Raw genomic sequence first — 21400 nt, 5'->3', positions numbered from 1 at the left:
TAATGAAGCATATAACAACCAAGTTAAACATATAAACAAATCAGGCATTTATCAAATTAAATGTTCAGACTGTAATAAATCCTACATTGGCCAAACAAGTCGTAGCTTTAAAAAAAGGTTCCAAGAACATATACAAGTGTTAAAATCAGGTAACAAAACGACAATGAAATCAAATTTTGCAGAGCACCTTATCGAAACCCGACATGAATACAAAAATATAAATGAAAATTTAGAAATTCTAGAATATGAAAGAAATAAAACAAAATTAAATGTCAAAGAAGATTTTCATATATACACAAATTACAAAAGATTTCCTCAAAATTTACTGAATACCATGATCATCAACAAAACAAATCCGATACTCGAAAAAATCCTACAATTGCAATAAAACAGAAATATTATATAATATACGCAAAATTAAACAAAGAATAGATCAAGATCCTCTAAATTTTAAGTAAGCTTAACATGTGACTATATTTTTTATTCCTTTCATTAATTTGTTATTGTATTTGTATGAAAACATGACTAAGTGTCGAAACATTTCGTTTCTTAATTAAAATGAATTTAAAAGGGTACTTACTTAATGTTGTTATAATGTTTCCAATTATTATTATTATATATATATATGTGTGTCCGATAACACGATAACTTGAGTAATTTTTATCTGATTTTGATGAAATTTGGTTTGAAGGTGTAAGGCGGGATAAACTTGAATGAGTTCGAGATCCAGCATGACCGGACCATGGGAACAGGGTTTTATGGGAGGTTTTATGGGGTAAAAATTGGGTTTTCTCACTTTTGACCCCCAAAACACAAAATTTCGCAATTTCTCTCTAAACCTTCTTAAAGGGCTTAAAATCCAAACAATTCAGTAGATCAAAGTGTTTTTGTAAGGTTATTGGTTACGGAGAAAACTACAAAAATTGTAAATTTAAAATTCCTATGTAAAGAAGGAGATCTTTAAGGAGAATATTGTAAAATGTTGTAGCATAGAATAAATATTACTTCATCTATGGTTGTAGTTTGCTTGTTTATGGATATCTTTTTATCAAACTTGGCAAATATTCATTTTATACTAAGCAATAATTATTTTACTTAAAACACACATTTTATTAGTTTCCTTGTAGCAGCAAACCTAGGTACTCGTTAAACCTAATGTTATAGATCAATTGAAAATCAATTCAGTCAAATGGAAATTCGCTTAGACGGCAGGTTTGCTGCGGCGGGGGTATTTTTGATAGTTACTGTTTTTTATACTTAAATACTTTTAACCAATTTTTATAAGGGTGAAAAATGAAGTCCAATGTTTTTGTTGTAGGCTACAGGTCTACAGTTGAATTTGAATGTAAAATTTCCTTCCTCTCTTTTTATACTCTAATGCCCCTTGCATGTTAATTAAAATATCTACCGATCGTTGGGTCTTCCAAACTGCAATTAAACGTTGGATCTTCCGATCGGGTATTTAACTATTGGTTCTTCCGATAGGCAATATAAACTTTGGATTTTCTGAATTTGGATCTTGTGAAGATGATCCATCTACTCCGTGGAATTTTACGCGGTTAAAAGATTTTTATAAAAGAATGTCCTACTTTTCGGAAAAAAGAAGCGGGAGCGGCACCAAACTTTCAGTGTTACCATTACCACTGTGGGAAAATTGATTACTCTCTAGGATAAAATTCGGTAAATATTTGGGAGCTTTTTAGGACAACAAAACTGCATCATGCTCAAGTGTAAATCCAACCTTACCAATATAAAATATAAATCTGCTTTAAATTAAACATGTTATATCTATGTATGTTATTGAAAGCTTAACGAAAACACGTTTACAGTACATATCGAATAAATTATTTGCTAGACAGAGTACTCAGACCAACCAGAGACTGAGATTGTAGTGGGTATTTAATTTTCTGGGAATATATATAATTTATCATGACCTGTTATTTTCAATTAAATTGAAAGTTAATTAAAAAAATTACTACTTTGATCAAAAATTACATATGCTACGCAAAACTTAGCGTAGCATAATGTGATCTTTGCTTTGATATTTCTGGCAGACAAAAGATGAATTATTATGTTAAGGGAAATTTCTGTCTGACCCCAAAAACAGTTGCATCACTGAACTGAATTGAAAGTGACGCAGCCGCAGCCTCAAGAAAGCGGAAAGCGGTTGGTTATATTTGGAATTTAGGTTTGTTTTTATCATAACGTTTAATATTAAATACATTTTATAAGTGTTTCGCAAATTATTTATTGAACTGTGGATTCAACGGTCTTTAAATGCTGTATAACTTATTGCTGATGGGCGTTCAACAGTTTCTAACATAATATTGTTAGATTTTCAAAGGTATAGTCTTCCCAAACAAACACCATCTAGGCCTAGGTCTTATATTATCCAGTTTTGTAATGCTCATTAGGCCTAATATTAATATTTTATGTACTATTTTATTGAAAACAAATACATGGTTAAGGAGTAGGTGACATTTCCTAGTAGGCTATAATCGGTTAGACAAGTGTAACTTATTATTTATCTTTGTTGTTTAAGGTAACCCAAACCAGAGTTTATTTACCTACCTACCTAGGCTAGAACCAGTCACATTGTGCCCAGTCACTTCTTACTTGTCTATTTTTCGAATAATTTTTTGCTTCAGTGCCAATATTGTTTATGTTACAAACGAGAATAACCCTCAGTTTTACTGAAGTTTAACAAAGATAAAAGTAATAGCCTATAAGACTTAAGTATATTGGATGTTTAACACAATTAGCTACCAACTATACTCAGAGCTCTTAGATACAGATTATAGAGAGGTGACGGTTGGTAGAAGACATGTTAACACATTAGCTAACTTACCAACTAAACTCAGCCCTCAGATTCAGAGAGGTGTGTGTGACCGTAACGGTTGGTATTTTAGGGGATGAGTTAACCCTCCGAGTGTCATGCGTCGCTGCAGCGACGCGTAACGCACTTTGTATAGTGTCGTGCGTCGCTGCAGCGACTCGCGAACACTGTTTACGGCGAAGGCTCTATGACTAACTGAATCGGACTGTACTGGATTGAGTTAGGTATCGTTCTTTCCGTAATATTCTAAGCTTTCTCCAGAGGTCTGTCTCTAAGCACTATTCATTTTAGTTCCGAAAATATTGTAGCAGACAGCTGACTGAGCTGACGTGCGTGTATTTGTAAACAGCTAGGTTACCCTCGGACCGATGACTGATGTGTTTTATTACGTTTATCATTGTTTTAGTGTTAAAAATCAAAAGTAGTGATATACGTGGTGCATTATAAGAAGATTTTAGTGGTTTTGAAGTGCTGGTTGATGATCCTGAAGAAGTAGGTAGTGATATTGATGTAAATTATCAGCCAGATTCCTAGCTATGGTTGGGCTATGCATTCTTAGCTAAACGCTATGTACTGAAATCTGTTTTTTGCCCATAACTTATTTATTTGCAAATCTACTTCCTTATATTATTATATATTTGTAATCCTCATAAAATTTAGAACAAAGTGGCTATTTTCAAATATTTATAGGCCTATAATTTATACAATTTCATTGAGCGCAAACTTATTTTTTTTGAAAATTTTTGAAATTATACATTTTTTTTACCTAAAAATTTTTTTTTTTTTTAAATCTTCCTTATGTTTTATATATAATATTGAAGCCCAAGATTTTCCAAACAAAATGGTATATAGAACAGTATAATTAACATTGTTTTTAAGCTTCTCAGATCAGTTTTAATAAAACCTTGCAAATGAGCAAAAAATAGGCTGACATTAAGGCCAAAACACGTGACACTCGGAGGGTTAAACTAAGTTATCTTACCTAGCTCTATTTTCAAAGTTACAGTTTGTAGAAACACTGGGGTACACTTCCATATCTGTTGGCACAAACAACCGAATGAGTAATATTAATCAATTATTCAATTGTTTAAGTTAAGTCGATATATCGATAGATTTTTTCATTCGGTTGCTAGTGCCAACAGATATGGAAGTGTACCCAAACACTGTAAACCAGGTGGTGTTAACCTGGTTGTGCATTTCTGTTGTGTGTCTTGCAGTCCTATAAACTTGAGGTTATACTGTGATCTATTTTTTTTATCAAGCTAGATTATATTTCATAGGCCTATGTTTAAAATTGTTTGGTAGGCAATAGTGTTAGGTAGACCTAATCCTCATTGATTAACTACACAGCATGCTTTAAGCTTTTAACTACCGGTACTGGGTATTGGTTGCAGTCTGATGAAAAGCTTCGCCGTGTGTTGCCTACCATTATGAAAAATCTAACTTGATTTAATTCCTAAAACATCGGCTGCACTTTAGTATCTGTCCTACACTCATTAGAATTAATATATCGATCAATTTATCAATTATTTCATTCGATATTGTATATCAAGTTTGGTTAGTTAGGTTAACCTAACCTAACCAACCAAATGAAATAATCAATAGGTATATCAAATAATTTATATATAGACCTAGCCTATCAATATTTTTCATTCAATTGATTGTAGAACAAATAAGTAACTAAAGAGCAGCCAAAACATCACCTCTGATACAAAAATAAATGCTCGGAACTCTTCAGAAACCTAAAGAGCATGAATTTTCAGACTATACAAACTTACTTTGAGTGTTTGGAAAAAGAAAAATTAAGTTTAAATATCAAAATAGAATTATTGATATTATTGTATAGAATTGCCTATAGAAGTGCTCTTCTTGCAGAGGATCGTGTTTTCGAGGTCAAATCGGCCATAGCTGTATCCGTTCTTGGCGAATTCCCGTGAGAAGTTTCTATATAGTTAGATAAAGTGGTGTTATTAAGGTCGACTTCTCAAAACGACTTGTCATAGTGAGGTTCTGAGTTTCCTCGTGATTTGGAAAAAGGTGTCTTATTGAGGTTATTTTAATAGAACTAGTTGTATTATAATTTAACATTGGGTAGTGAATTTTTCTAGGGGATTTGAAAAGTACTCTTAATAGATGTTGTCTCCGGGTCATTGAGGGTCATAAACGAGTTATTGTATTAGCTGGTCTTATTAACAATTGAAACAATGCTGAAACAAGACTGCACATGAGAACATTATTTAAGCAACCTGAAACATAATTAATCTGCGAAGGTTGTTCTATTTATTGACAATGTTAAGGAGTTTAACCATTAGATTTCTTTTGAAAATGGCCAACAATGGGAGTGTTTTTTTAGGCCCGCCTGGCCAGGGCGGCTGGTCAAAGGGGGCCTCCAGAAGCCAAAAAAATCAAATAGGCCTAAATAAATTTGTTTAATTATGAAAAGTTATTTTGTTTTACTGTTTCACAGTGAGGTAGTCTTGCAATTTTTTATAAACATTAACCTATTTTTTATTGAATTACAGTTAAGGGTAGCCCTTAAGTACAGTGATAGTCACTTGGTACTAGAGGATAGTCACCGATCTCACCATGCTGTGCACTGTTTGAATCAGCTCAGTGGCCAGCACTCCATGGTAGTGACGCGACCTTGTCGTGCCAGCGTGTCTGCGCCCTGTCTGGTCTCAAGCAGACAGCTTAGGCCTCCCGCACACGAGAGACTTTTCTTGGCCGAATGTCTGGTTGGAGTTGGGTGGACAATCGAAAAGTCATAAAGACTGTGCGCACACGCCACAACTGTTCATTCGTCTTTCGGGTGTTAAAAAGATGTATATGATAGAATCCACTGTCATATGTGCGTTACTGATCAGATTTTGTGCGTGAACACGTAAAAGAAAATACTGTGTGAATCCAATTTAGTCCAAGAACCTTGAAAGGCCAGATTTACCTCTTATACTCGGATTTGAAGAAATATCCGGACAAATTTTTCATGTACTCAGGAATGAGTGTTGATAGTTTTTAATATTATGGCTGAATACTCCTACAAAGACTTTTTATAAAGAGGGGGCCGTGCCTCCACTTCATTAATAAGTTTATCAATTTTTTCTCTTGCAAAACACTTGCACTTGACGCAGCCACAACACACTTGATTGTCAGCGTAGCGCTTTTCCGTTCAAACTAGTCTCTATGCCTATTTAATATGAAACGACAGTTGAGTCCGGGAGCAGTTAGCTGGAAAATCGGTCAGCCTCAAAATGCCCCGACTGTCTGGCTGCGGTTGGCCCGTGTGCATGCTCAGATTTACCCCTATGAAGCCAACTTTGACTCCCGACTACGACAAAATAGTAGGCCGAAAAAAAGTCTCTCGTGTGCGGTAGGCCTTAGCGCTTGTACTAGTGATAGAACAACCAACTGGAAAAAACAATCGACTCAAAGTCAATTGGTTGTTTTTAAAACCAGTTGTTTTTTCAGTCAAACGTAAAACGGAGCAAATTCTACCACAACAACAGGTGGCGTTCAACCGGCGCAGTGGTTTCAGTAGTTTCAGTCATTTCAAAGAAAATTATCGCACAAAATTTTACTTTAAACATTGGAGTTTTTGAGGTTGATTCCTATTGTTTGTTGTCATATGCAATATTACTTTGGTATAAAACGTAATGGAATGACAACATGTACAATTAATTTTGAAATATATAGTTTATTACATGACTGACAAGTTTTAAACTATTCAGTTGGCCTAATGTCTCTAACTTAGTAAAACAAATATTTATATTTATTTATTACCTGGTTTTTACAACAGATTTGATTATAGGCATTGACATCTAAATCATGAGTATTTTATATTTTTAAAAACAACAAAAATACATATACTGTATTTACATTGTAAGTATCCCTTAAAACTGTTCTCAATTTGTATACATTTATCTACAGTTTATCTACAACTGATTTCATTCGACCAGTCAGCCTCAACACCAAAAAGTCGAGTTTGGTGCTTACAACTAGTTTCAATTACCAATGCTGACAGTTTCCAGTCATTAGTCATTCCTACGTTGTGGGTTATGACCTATTGTTTGAAAGAGTACTGACATGTGAATCTTTCAGTTTATAAAATGAAACGTTTTATTATTTAAGTGGCTCAAGTAAAATAAAAAAGGATAGGAAATTGTTTTAAATAAAAACAAAGTTCAAAGAGTTTGAACTTACTGGTTTCAGTTCCGAGTCTGCAAACAGGTAGGCGAAAAATATCAGAAGTTTTTTATAAGCCTACTAGCTTAACTTAAAATACTTTTGAGTGTTTCTGTTTGTTTGTTTGCCTTTGTTGCTGAAGTAAAACGTGTGATGAACAGTAAATGTGCTTCATTCATAGATGTATTCGAATTTCAAAAGTGGTACGTGATATGCTTTTATTCCGTGTAAGGCAAAAACTCTAAGAACAAGGTTTTGGTCTTATTTTTAAATTAAAGACTTAAAACAATTTTAAGAATAGGCCTTTAAATTTTTTTGCAGCTATTGTATTATTTCTATCACCTAAGCAAATTTTATATCCAACTAGCTGGCCCGACAGACGTCGTCCTGTGCTAATGTGGTTTTAAGTCAAATGCTCGTTCATTTTCAAGATGAGCTCGTTTGCATGGTTCAATCACGTCCTGGTTGAAGTTTGTTCGCTAAGCTCACTCACCTTTGACTTGGAGCTCGTTCGCTGCGCTCACTTGCCTTCAGGTTAGCTCGTTCACTACGGTAACTCGCCTCCAGGTTGAAGTCCGTTCGCTACGCTCACTTACCTTTTGGTTGCAAATTGGCTGTTTTCTTAACTTTAAAAAATAATAGTGCTGCACCCTGTTGGTAAACATATTAACTTTTTAATGCTTTTGAACATCACAGAATCAAATTGTTTAGTTGAACCAGCTGTTAAGATTCTTTAATTCCATTTAATTATGAGTACTCATAAGGTTAACATGGGAAACTCCAGAGCCACTGGGGCGGAGCCCTTTTGACGGATCTGCACCAAACATCACACAAACCATATATGAGTATTGCTTAATAATGCCTGAAAGTTTCATTACAATCTGTCGAGCAGTTTCGGAGTCCTTAGAATCATAACATTTATAACAAAAAATTATTTTTAATTGATGAAAATTTGTAATTATTAATTTTATCCAAATAATAAAAAAATGTAAAGCATTAAAAACACCTTAGGCCCCTTTTATGCACCTGTGGCATGCAGCAAACATAGGCTAACTATTGTTGCCGTGAGAGGACCCCATGGTCCTTGTTTTATTCCCAGCGGAGGGAGCCAGGACTACTAACATAGAAGGGCTAGCCCAGTCCTTTGAATTTAACGTGTGCCGCCTGATGCTGCCCCCCCTCGCCCCGCGCGCGCCTCACCTCTTCTCATTCCACCACTGTGACGTAGCAGCGGGCACTGCCGCCAGACACAAAACGTGCTTTTATCTTCTGTTTATAACGTTTTTACGTAGAAATAGTGTTTTTTTGTTATGATATTATTTTACACATTTAAAAGTAGTTTCATATTATTTAGTTTTAAAGAGGTTTTTACACCATGGTGGGCTGCAGTGTCGCAATTTTTAGGATCCGCTCTAAGAAAACTAAAGATGTAATGTATCACGTTTTCCTAAAAAATCTAAGTTTGAGAGATGTGTGCGGGTACAGAAGTGTAAGAGAGCTGATGTTTTTGATTCCAAAAATGGTAGAGTGTGTAGTAAACATTTTTTGGAGCACCACTTACAAAGGTATTTCAACATGTCACAAGAATGATTGCATTATACGTTAGTACATGTCCTTACTACAGTATTTCAAATTAAACATTATACAGGGTCCACAAAAAGTCAGGTATTTTTTTAACCATTGCAGGCAACGCAACCCAACTTTACATGCAAGTATGAAACTTGTATAACTACTTTTTGAAGCAAATACATTTTGTTATCTCACTGGGAATGGTCCTCAAAGATTCAGAAGGCATTCTTAATTTAGAGAATGATTCGAGTAATACATAAATTTACAATCCCTATTAGAACACAGTACCTATTACAACCCTGACCCCCAAAAAATTCATCCTAACCAAAACAGCAGCAATTTTACAGAATGTCAACTTAGCCTTGTTCAACAATTTCATGGTTGTAATATTAAACTCCCACCGTTTTGATTATGATAAACCTTTTGGGTTTATATTACTGGCTCCCCCTATAGAACCCTTTAATTTAGTGTACTACAATATCTCCTTCTGACTTCTCGTATGGTAGAAAATGTTATGTTTATTTCATTAAATAGAATTTTAGGTATAGTTATTACAGTATTTCTGCCATGTATTTAAAATCTAATTTTATAAACTGTTTCGTCTGTCTCTTGTTTATGATCTAAATCTGACTGTGTTTAATCACTCAACTGAAGGATCAGTTCTTAGATCACATTACAGTTCATATTTAAACCGTTATAAAGAAAGTTGGTCAGCAACACTGGATATTTGAAAGTGAACCCTAGAAAAGATTGAAAAAAAGGTGAAGCTCTTAAAGAAATTACATTTTTCGTTACCATTCGCAGGTGTGCTGGATCCTAAGTTTTAAAATTACACATCAATCGTGAAAATCAGTTAAGTAGGGCAGCTGAAAGGGTTGCCACAAAGAAAACCCTCATCGTATTAAGTATAGATTATTCACCTGAAGTCTGAAACAAACATAATCCTTGAAAGGGAAAAAGTATTTCAATTTTTTTGTTTTACCTTGCTAACAAGTTTTGAACCCTATTGAAATGCACAATTTGCAATAGGATAGGCCTACCCTCGTAATAATTGATTTGTTTAAATTTTTAATCAGTAAAACACTTGAAATAGCAGGCAAGGTGAAAAAAGTATTGACTTGTGAATTCTCTAATTAATATAGTCAATTAATTCTTCATATATCACTGTCACTAAAACTAAAAGTTACAGGAAATCGATAAAGGTAAGTACCACCAGAGTGTTATAGTGATTCTGTGTATAGCCATTTGAGAGACGTGGAAACTTCGGATTTTTCATGACCTAATGTATAAATTTACAAATATAACAAAATTTACTGTTCTCATAAGCTAACAGCTTCATTGTGATTTTTTTTAGTATTTGTAAATAAGTTTAATAGTTTTTATTTGTCCTTGTTAAAAACAATATAGATTAAAAGTAAAAATGCTATTCATCCATATAATCTACTGTTGTAAACATTACTAGTTTCCTATACTGTATATCAAAAAAGGTATTGCTTATGGGAATTATAAGTAAAAGTACAACTTCAGCTTGAGCATACTGTACCCTAAGGGAGTATGTTTTATCTATGACTGTACTCTCTAAAACACTCCCATGTGATGGATTAGCTGAAGACTGATAAGTCATATTCAAGCGTATATTGTTTACTATAAAATTTATTGTAATACAATTAAATTTAATAATGGATAAGTCATAGTTACCATCAGATTGATTTAAAAAAATGTTTCTGGCAAATACATTCTAATAATAATTCAACTAAATACAGCTGTCCAAATTTTGTAAACCATAAAATAATTTATAAATAAAAAACTTTCTAAAAAACTACGTTTTATACGCACTAAAAAGTAGAAAATAATTTATAAATACGTGGAGAGAATAAAGTCATGTAAATTTAAAACAAAAGCGGGGCGCATGCAATAGCTAATTTAGGATTATCTTAACCTATTGAATTATTATTATCTATGGCATGCGCCCCACGTTTTTAGTTTTTAATCTTACAAGAATTTATCCTCTCCACATATTTATAAATATTTTTCTACTTTTCAACCTACTCCCCCACTACCAACAAAAGGAGGAGGTTCTCAATTTGTTTGTGGCAATGTTATTTTTCAGTTTAATGTACGTGTTATGTTAAATCTATTGTATATGGTCTATTATAACCAAAACCTTTTTAACTGTAATCACATGTTGCTACTATTCTCATAATCATAAAACTAGAATCTCTTAAAAGCAAGATAAAGGATATAAGGCTACCCTTATACTATACAGCGCGCTGTGGCAGTTATAGAAAGTATGACTCATCTGTTATCGTTCGATTCGTCCTACCATGGTCCTACAAACATTAATGGTAACCCAATCTAATATAGCCGCCGCAGCGCGCTGTAAAATAAGTGGCCCCGGCATACCAAAGTACCGAATAGTTTCAATACGCTATATATGGAGGTTGGTTATTCAAATTTCCCGTCCTGTAAAAATTGGTCAATTTTATTTTCAATCGTTTTCTGTCAAAATTTGAATTGTAGCCTAGTATCCTTTGTGTCATTCAATATAGTCTTAATGAAGAATAAAGGAATTGCAATAGTTGGTAATTTACATGATCAAGTATATATGAATATGGAGCTATGGGATCGTCGATTGATTTTAAAAACAAGTTCGAGATTCGCTAGCTATTACACCGTGAAATCTGTCTGGAAACGCATAAACACACACTTTTCAACTGGATGTTACCATATTTTGGTGGTTATATCCTAAATAGCAAAAGGGATAGATCAAGTAGTTTGTTAGATATATGTATTATAATAATGTATAATGGTTCAGTCACTCTGAATTATCACTGAATTCTATCACTGAATCCAATGTTGCGAAAATGAAACATCCCACAGTATTCAATCTGTCGTAACTACTATCACTGTAACAGTCAAGTTACGAGTTAGATTTCTCCTTTGCTATTCAACGCAGCATATGCCAAACATGTTATTTACAATTGGGCTATACATGACTCCTCGATCTTCCAGTGGTGTGATGAAGTAGCCTACTAGACGAGTATTACTGAGCGTTGGAAGATTATATCATTATCAGCGAGAATGTTCCACTGCAACCTACGAATGTGTAGACTAATCATAGCTAGTGCAGTATGATAACGCGGAATGGCTTGTTTCTCCGGATTAGTGATAATAAGATTGGTCAAAGTATTTAAGTAACCACTTTGTTCGTTACTTACTTAAAGCTCATTTCAATATACATACTGTGTAAAAAAAAGACAACATTTGATATTACTGTACACACAAGCTCCCAAAAATGACTAATATTACCTATTATACAATTTGGATAGTATATAAGTGAACTACAATATTGTAATTACTCATTTCGCCCAAGTGATATAAAATTATCCTATATTTGACTTAACACGAAGATCAACCGTTACGGAGCTGGGGCATCAAAGTGCTGAGGTTTACACAACAATGTTTCTACCGCCCAAGTTTGTAAATTCTCCTATAGCTAATTAAACCGAATGATTAAAACAGACGGATTAAGGGTACCCGCATAGTGAGGAGGTAGAGGTAGAGGGAACATCGCACGTTGAGGAGGTTTAGCGTGCTGTTTTAACGCATTTAGAGTCAATCTTTTCACTGTGTTGCGAGCAGAAAGGTTGTCTGATTAATCTTTTTACAATGTTAAGTGACAATAGTTATGACAGTGACGACATGTCGTCAGCATGTAAGTGGTGGCTGATCGGTACGCTGTGTAATCGAAAATTCACCACTCATCCCATAAATCAACTACGCCAATATCTGGGAGAATATTACTATCCGTTTTTGCAACTAAAGGAATATCCAGACAAGTTTCGGGAATAGGTGCATGAGGATGTCATCTAAACATTTTCATACATTTGCGCCAATGTGTCACCAAAGCTGGAAATTGTACAAACTACTGCAACCTACATTTTACATGGGGCTCATTACAGAGAAGCACCGCGCGATTGACCGCTCGAAAAGACAAACAAGTTTTCGTTTAGAAGTGGCCGTGCTAGACCTCCTCTGGTAAACCGCTAGGTACACCTCTACCTCGACGTCTTCATTATGCGCGGGCCCATAACATACAATGTATTTGTGTTACATCGAGGTCCGGCGACCCCTACCTACACCTCTACCTCCTCACTATGCGGGTACCTTTGTAATTGTAGGTAGCCTATAGCTGAAATTTGCATAACTTAGTGACTCTCTCCCTCTCTCGATTGTTGGACTTAAAAATGTAAAACTCGTTGACCTAGCATGGCAAATCTATATTTAATATTTCGGAGCAGACAGTTATTGTGGATTTATTCTATTACTTTTAAAATTACTAGTATACAACTTAAAACTATTATATATTAGACTGGGACCTGCCAACTGTACGGAAATTACTGTGAATGTAGTGGTGGGAAAATTCAACCCCACAATGCTGGGGTTAACAGGCGTACATCTTGTGTCGCTTCCTATTCCCCTCAGCAGCCAGTGGCCAGCAGGTGCGGAAGCTGGTTTGTATCATTCCATTGCAATCCCTTTATGTGGAAATTGTTATTTTTGTTGTAGTTTGGCCCTGGCACCATGCACACTTTGGAGTATCGTAAACACTTAACAACTTTTGAAGGCAATTTTTATATACTCTAGAACATGATTAGAGATAAGAAAATAAATCGTTTTCCGTTTTGTTCCAGATTAAAGGCAAGAAAGGATCGAGGAAAATGTCAGACTGTAAAGTTCCAGAAAATAAAAGTGAACCGGAAGCTGGGCCTTCTACTTCACAAACAGAAAATGTTCAACAGAAAGCATTAATTCCTTTTGTGAGCTTGCCAAAAGTTGTTTTGACAAGGCTTGATATCAACAATTTACCAGTTCCAGTCAATACAAAGCCGACTAAGAAACCAGTAAAAAGGATAGACAAGAAAAGTAAACCTAACCCTTCAAAGAGCAATTCCAAACAGACTGTACCTAACAACAAGCATGACATCAGAACTCGAGGTAGACCAAAAAAAAATTACAAGGCGTTGGCAGAATTTGGAACATCATTCATTGAGTCAAATGACAGTAAAGTTAAAACCAAACAGCCCCCCCGAACCATAAAAAAAGAGTCCGATGTGGAAGACAGTCCAGTGAAAAACATACTTAAAAAGACCATGCTCCAAAAAAGGAGCAAAATAGCTCTTCCTCCATCCAACAAAAGGAAATTTCCGCCAATAAAAGTGTCGCCAAAAAAAACTAAAGGAATATCGTTTTCCACTGTACAAACACGTAAGAAAGAGTCGCCACCAAAAGGAACAAACAGCTCGTTTAAAATGGATACTAACGACTCTGAAGATGAATTTTTGTTCGACGAGTTGATTGACGAGATTGTAAATGCGCCCAAGAAAAAGACAGTTCCAGAGAAAACCACCAATATAACTCTGAAACCCAATGCTGGAAATAAACCCCCAACAATTGTCAAAGGCGGAATTGTTAAAAAGAGTAGTTTGCCCCCGGATTTAAAGTCTGTAGCAAGTCCAACTTCACTGAACAGCACCAAACATACTGTAATATCGTTAAACGTCAACCGGAAGTCATCAGTGATGGAAAATGCAATAAAATCGCCAGCTACCGCAGAAACTCCTTCTGCAAGTTTGCCCACAAAGGCTTCTCCTTTCCCAATATCCATTAACTCCCCTAAAGCTGGACCAAAAGATCTAGGTAAGAAAAGGCAAAAAATTGTTGCAGCTTCTGAATCCTCGAATGAGCTACCTCCAAATGAATTCTACTCTCCTGCAAAGCCAACTAAACAAATGGGACCCGCCAAAAAGCCGAAACCCCCAGTTACATCCACCCCCAGACCAAGAGGAAGGCCGAGAATAGGTCCCAAGCAAGTGAACAGGACTTTACCAAGTCCATCGGCCGATGACGAATCTGATGAATATACTGAAGTGGAGACTCTAGAAAATTTGGATCCAGAGGATGAACTGTCATCTAATGTTGCAAATGACACTGTGGTTAATGAAGAGGTCCAAATAATATCAAATCAGACGTCTAAAAGCCCTTCCAAACTTGAAACCGCACCATCTACTGATGATAAAAGTACAAAGGATGGAGACCCTCATCTAGATCTTCTTAGGATATTGACGGATGAAACAGAAAATGCTACAGAAGTCGAGACAAATGTATCCCAAGAGGACAATACAGAACATCCCCACCAATCTAATGACCCGATACAAAATTTAACAGATTCTGATATTTCTAAAAAGCCATTACGCCCTGACGCCGACGCCAACAACGCCTGTGTCGAGGGATCAGGTAATCCATCCGATCTCCAAGACAAAAAATCAACGGTTAAACACGGGAAAGATACTTCGAACCCAGTCACTGAACTGAGTGTACCTAGTAATCCTGTGGAAGAAGAAACCCAATCCATTCGAACTATATATGATCTAATGAATGACGTTTCACTGCAGTATCCGAGTTGGAATCTTCATATAATACCCGAAACCAACGCTTTTTGTATTGCACAAGTCACAAAGGGCCGGCTTGGTCTACCTACGCTAAAGAAATGCATTGAATTGGACCCTGAAACTTACAGTGCGAAAGTTTATATTCACCAATATCATATCAAGAGGTTCGACGGGGTTTACGACAGCGAAGAAGCTATTGTTGCTTTGATAGAAGAGATTCATTCTATTAAGGCGTAAACACCAAAACAAAGAATATCTTTTACCTCAAAGGTATTGTAATAATTTAAGAGACCCTTTAGCTATTTACGAGATTTTTAATCGTCACATTGTAGAAAAAACGTTTATTTACAGTAAAGCATGTTGTAAAGTTGTACTTGTTAGATTTTTTGCACGAGACAAAATCAAGCCTACACTTTTATAGATATGTCATACTTTAGGATCAGGTGTAGACAATTCAACGACGTTAACAAGGCATATGTTTATGTACGGTGTAAATAGAGCTCAATTTGATGTTTCTTTAATTGTTTTCACTACATGTTTAAAGCCATTTAGAGAAAATAAGACGACATAATTATGGAAAAAAGAAACGCCCCCACATTTACCGGACGGAATTAACATCCAAACTGTCTCTAGCTTAATTATACGGATGATAAATCTATAATAATATAGTTATTCTATGGTGGTTGGACTGAGGTGAATTGCTACAGTAGAACTCCAGTTTTCCGAATCGCTTACAGAACGAATTTTATTAATCCCAGTAACTCTTGTTTTTAAAGGCAGAAGCTATGATCTTGGTCAAATCCAAAGGCTCCCTAGCGGTCGTATAGACATCGTCTTTCGCGGTCTCGGAATACATAGTTATTGTTTATGGTTATTGTTGTAAGATCGCGGCCAAATCTTGTGTAGAAGTGATCATCGTCTCCTGCAGTCTTAGAAATTCGTTGGTAACGGGGGTTTATAAGGGAATTTTATATTGTGTAAAAATTGGTTTCCCCATTTTGAACTGTTTTAACTTGTCAATTAACTGATTTTGATTAAATCTGGAAAATTTATTTAGTTCATACACTAATGTTATTTAAATAGGGAGTAAATAGGAGATATTTTAGCGAAATACCATAGGCAAATGAAAATTCGCTTAGTCTGCAACTGCATGTTTCCCACGGCGCGGTGGGGGTATTTTATCATCCAAATGTGATGCAGTCCCAATTCATTCGGATGGTTGGTTGGAGTTCTACTGTAATTGAAAAGTTTTAAATACATTATTTAGCAAACGGTTCAGTGTTTAAATGATTAGCTTGGCATTGTATCATGATTCACGATAAGGCCAAGCTGAAATATTACTGGCAGTTAGCTATGAATAAATATAGGTTTTTGTTCTTATTGGTGACGTTTATGTTTTAAAATTTAAGAACTAACTGATATATTTTGTAAATAAATAATTGAGTTTTTATCAATTGAGGTTTAGTGTAACTTATGTATTCAGTACAGTTTGTTTGAGAAGTTAAAATATGAAGTTAGTCAAATGTTATGAGTTAAAAGTATCTAATATAGCCCACCTAACAAAATTTGTATATAATTATAATATATATTTGAGGTCATCAGTTCTACATTTATTACCTTTACTACTTTTTCTGTGCACATTCCAACATTTCAAACCCGTCATATCTGTTCTAGTAGGCCTATTAAATTTATATTGATCATTTACAATATAATTATATTGTATCTTGAATTCCACTGATAAACATTTTGCGAGAAAACTTTCAAAGGTAATATATGAAAAAGCAAGATATGTGTTTGTATATTCTGATTACTTTATGATATTTATTTTAGGATTACAGCCAGATATGCAATTGTCTTAATCGAAGTGAATGTTGTAAATGGTACGGTAACTTGAGACCGAACCAAATTTAAAGTAGTTTAGAAATCATAACGTTCCTTTGTCCAAAAGTGGTCGCCAGCTCTACCAAAAATGTTTGGTTCTCAAACGCTCGTACAAAAAAAACCTCGTACAAGCACCGCATAGGAACTAAAAATATTTTGCCTAGTCTGTTGTCTTCGATATCTTCTAGAGACAGTTGGCAAAATGTGTTTTTGGGCCATAATGCTGTATATTCTGTTCTTTTAAGGATTCTCCCCACTTTCAGCTGTCAGACGTTTCAAAATCAAAGACGAGGTTGAGTGGATGGAGTGGGAGTCGTTTCCCATATGAGTCCTTGGAGGCTAGCGGCCATCTTGGATAATTTTAAACAGCTACTGAAGAGTTGTTTATCGTTCAAAAATAAACACCAAAGTGATTGCAATTTAAATATATAGTGAACTGTGATATTATAAATGTTCTTTTATAGTTTTGAATTGTTTTCCAAGGGAATCCATGTAAGCTTACGGCCGGATTTGCCCGCCATAAGAGTAATGTTAATTTCTGAAGAGTTATTTACCATCTCAAATTATTTTTAAAACACCAGAGTGATTATAGTTTAACTATCTATTACACCGTGAGATTCAAATTTTCTTTGTAGTTTTTTTAATTGTTTACCGAATTAGAAGGTCTAGGCTCCAAGGACTTTTATACAGCCTGAATTTGTGAACGAAGCATGGACAAAATTTAACATCCTTGAGAGAGGTTTCCATATCACAAGAATCAATAGAACCAGAATAGTGTCACATTTCTAAACTATCTAAACTTTATATAGTGAATAGACACTTCTGATCGCAATAAATTAACGTGGCCGTAATTAGATTTTAAATATTAACGTTTACAAAAGTGTTATGAATGTAAAAAAAGAAATACTGTAACATAGATGAAGATGCAACTTGTCTACTTTAGCCTATATGGAAGTGTTGGCCATTCGTTTACACAGTTGTATAACCAAAGGCTAGATTGAATATGTGACGCATACAATTGTATGAAAACAACTTTGACTTGTCCATGCATGTAAAAATCACAAATAAACGTCTTATGTCTTTGACAAGTTTAAGTGTACACTTGATTTATCCGGTTCACTGTCACAACATAGTCAGGTAATCCGCGTGGCGCTCGCCCAACCCGGCGCTCGGCCCACGCAACCCTTAAAAGTTGGTACCTTACATCCTGGAATTTTACCCCTGACCAGAGCTGACGTCACTATTACGTAAGTCATCTGAGCTTTCTCAAGTTTGTTCGTGGGACAATCGTCTACAACCTGACTGATCACTTATTGCAAACGAAAAAAAACTGGCCACTGATAAATCACTTGTTTGATTAGACCTAGCTTAGCTTTCTTTATTATTTTGTTCTTGGGATGTTTTTAAAAAGAAGTTCTGAGTTCCTTGGGGTAATACAGTAAGTAATCGCATTCTAAGCAAAATCTTAGACAAAAAGTTAGAGTCACCGGAGGTATTCGATCTGGTCACCTCTAGAATAACAGTCTAGTACTCTATCCACTACACCACAAACCCGAACACCAATGGCTGTGGCTGCTGAGGCTGACTAATGTATAGCGTCTTGGTTTCCCCTGTCAGGAACTGATGAGAACCTCTTTAGAGAAGGAGTGGGGGGGGGCGTGACGTCACTCTGCTCTTTAGGGAACACCATTACCGTAACGAGACGATATGATTCCATCGATGTTCGTGACGTAGTTGATAGCGTCTCGGACTCGTGATCTGGAGGTCCCCAGTTCGAATCCCACCCGCGACACTAACTTTTTGTCCAAGGCTTTGCTTAGATTGCGAATCTTTTGTTAGAATTTGAGGCATTTATAATTTTATTTATGAACAGAGCTATTTTTTTAAATAAGTAAACCTTCATTAGATTTTTACTTTAACTTATATATTTTTTATATTATCAGCAAGTTTAGTTGGTTTGGTTAGGTTATGGCTGTTAAATTTTATAACAAATTTTAAAATTAATTTTATAATTAAAAATTAATTATAAGTAAACCTTCATTCGATTTTTATTTTTATATCTTTTATATTATCAGCAAGTTTGGTTGGTTAGGTTAGGTTATGACAGTTTAATTTTATAATTAAAAGTTTTTAAATTAATTTTATAGTTAAAAAGTTAATTTTTTAACTAAAATATTATAAAATAAATTTAAAGATTTTATTAAATCGACGTGAGGGGCTCTCCCACAATCCCCCACTCTTTCGCAGAAAAGGTTCTCATCAGTTTCTGGAACAAGCGGAAAATGAGACGCTAGTCCCACCCAATGATCGTTGCGGTAATGGTGTTGGGTGTTCCCTCAGAGAAGAGAGTGACGTCATGCTATCACAGCCAATGGAATGTCCTCATTTCGTCCGTATTGAAAACCCTCAGCTGAAATATAAATTGTGCAGCCAAGTCATCGTCATTTGAACGATACCCACAGTGGCGTCATTTCACCAAATCCTTGGGGGGGGGGCAAACACCGGAGGGTATGGGGGTATGGAATACCCCCCCAGCAAACAAGGGGGGTTTGAGGGTCCCCCCCCCGGAAATTTGGCAGTTTTGAAACAAAAAGGGGGGTTTAAGCTTATTTTAATTGTCAAAAGCACTTCAAATAAAAAAATTATTAGTAAAATTTATTTAAATTTATGCATAAAGTTAATGAAACTAAGAATTATTGACAACAGACAGAAACACAATAATTTTATGTTGGTAAGTGAGTCATCTGAGAAACGTGATCAATAGTTCCATGACGTATTAATATTATGTTTGTTTATTTTATTTATTTATTTTATTATTATTTATTTTATATATTATTATTTTATTTATTTATTTATTTTACATTTCAACGGACAACTCCATTTTTTCAGTTTTGAACAATAAGAAAGAACTCAAGATACTGACGAACATGCATATAAATGTTTAACCAAAATAAATATGCCTAAATATGAAGTATAGATGGCAATGACAAATGACAAAAAAATTTTGCTTGCAGTTGATGATGATTTTGCAATGTGTTATGTTGTTATTATAATGACTTGTTATGTTATGTTGTTATTAGATTCATGACCAATTTCTCTTGTACATCATTTAGCAATGAATACGGTTGTTCATAGCGTATAGTTTATAGCAGTTTATTTAGGATTTTAAATAAAATACAAGTATTTAAGATCTTAAAAGCAAATCAATTTTATCACCAATAAAATAATTTGATACAAAAGTACAAAAGGTTCTATCTAACTATATTAAATTGGTAGTCTACAATGTTAAAAATAAATTACGTAAAATGTATACACGACATGTATAGTTTTGATGCTTTATTAATTCATAAAAGTATATGACAAAACAATGCTTCTAAAAAATCTAAATCTTTATGTATACATATAAACTAGAAGTAAGTGGTTTATCGTACAACACCAAACAGAAAAAGTAAATGAATAACAAAACTACTAATTTATGTAAAGTCAAAATGTGCTATCTAAGACAACACATCAATAATAATTTTTGTTTCAAATTACTGTACAAGAATATAGGTACAGATTTTTGTCTGCCGTGCTTTTTAGGATTTGACAGGAGAAAATATTTGTATGTTGGCTAGTACAGCATATTTTTTTCTCTAGTCCAGGATCCACCCCTCCCCCCCAAATGACGCCCCTGGACCCACGAACGGTATTCACTCAGGGGAGGTATAGATGAGCTTACGATGACAGCTGTGGGCTTCTCATTAGCTGAGGGAACACCATTACCGTAACAATACAGTTTGTAGCCTTCGGCCTCGGTAGTCTAGTGGTTAGCGAGCCGGGCTGATATGCTGAGAGTCCCGGGTTCGAATCCCGCTGGTGGCATTAACTTTTTGACCAAGATATTTTCATTATCAGCAAGTTTGGTTCGGTTATGACAGTTTTATTTTATTATTAAGTCGTTATAAAATTTTAATTGAGCAATTTATAGTTTTATTTAATGAACAGAATTATTTTTCTATTAATAAACTTTGTTTTTATTATTTCATTACTGTATCAGCAAGTTTGGTTGGTTCGGTTAGGTTATGATAGTAATTTTATAATAAAAAAAATTATAAAATTGAATTTGAGGCATTTATAATTTTATTTTATGAACAGAACTATTTTTGCGATTAGTAAACCTTCATTGCAAAAATGCTCTCTACTACAGCGCTGTTCACGGAGGAATTTTGAACTAATGCCTCAATCGTACCTCCCCTAAGTCAGGCCCATAAACGAACAGAAACGACTCAATTAGTTAGTTATAGTTGTTGTATCATTGACTATACTATTGGATATCAATTATCAATTATTTAAGATGGGGACGCCACTATGAGCGTATTTTAACCCAAATATGAGTGAAGGATACCTAAGGCCGGGGACACACTCATCTTATCTCGCTGAATTTTTTCCACGGGCGTCACCCGTGGGTTTGAGAGATACATTACGGTATATTGGGCAGGCC

At 34.9% G+C, this 21400-nt stretch overlaps 1 protein-coding gene across 2 annotated transcripts; it reads left to right on the top strand.

Moving 5' to 3' along the window:
- Nucleotides 1-2141: 2141 nt before the first annotated feature.
- On the top strand, nucleotides 2142-18006 carry LOC128990011 (polycystic kidney disease protein 1-like 3). Of its 2 annotated transcripts, none has more exons than XM_054412220.1 (2): nucleotides 2142-2188; nucleotides 13279-18006. In XM_054412220.1, exon 2 carries the CDS (start codon nucleotides 13306-13308, stop codon nucleotides 15271-15273), a length of 1968 nt encoding a protein of 655 aa, XP_054268195.1. In that variant the 5' UTR covers nucleotides 2142-2188; nucleotides 13279-13305; the 3' UTR covers nucleotides 15274-18006. The 2 variants fall into 2 exon arrangements, with proteins under 2 accessions (XP_054268195.1, XP_054268194.1); XM_054412219.1 differs by having other exon boundaries at nucleotides 2153-2344.
- Nucleotides 18007-21400: the final 3394 nt, after the last annotated feature.

This window comes from Macrosteles quadrilineatus, unplaced genomic scaffold, assembly GCF_028750875.1.
Source record: "Macrosteles quadrilineatus isolate MER2022 unplaced genomic scaffold, UCM_ALF_1.0 Scaffold_3__2_contigs__length_128488019, whole genome shotgun sequence".
Lineage (NCBI taxonomy): Eukaryota > Metazoa > Arthropoda > Insecta > Hemiptera > Cicadellidae > Macrosteles > Macrosteles quadrilineatus.
The sequence above is the reverse complement of the archived record's forward strand: the minus strand, read 5'-3'. Positions and strand labels throughout refer to the sequence as shown.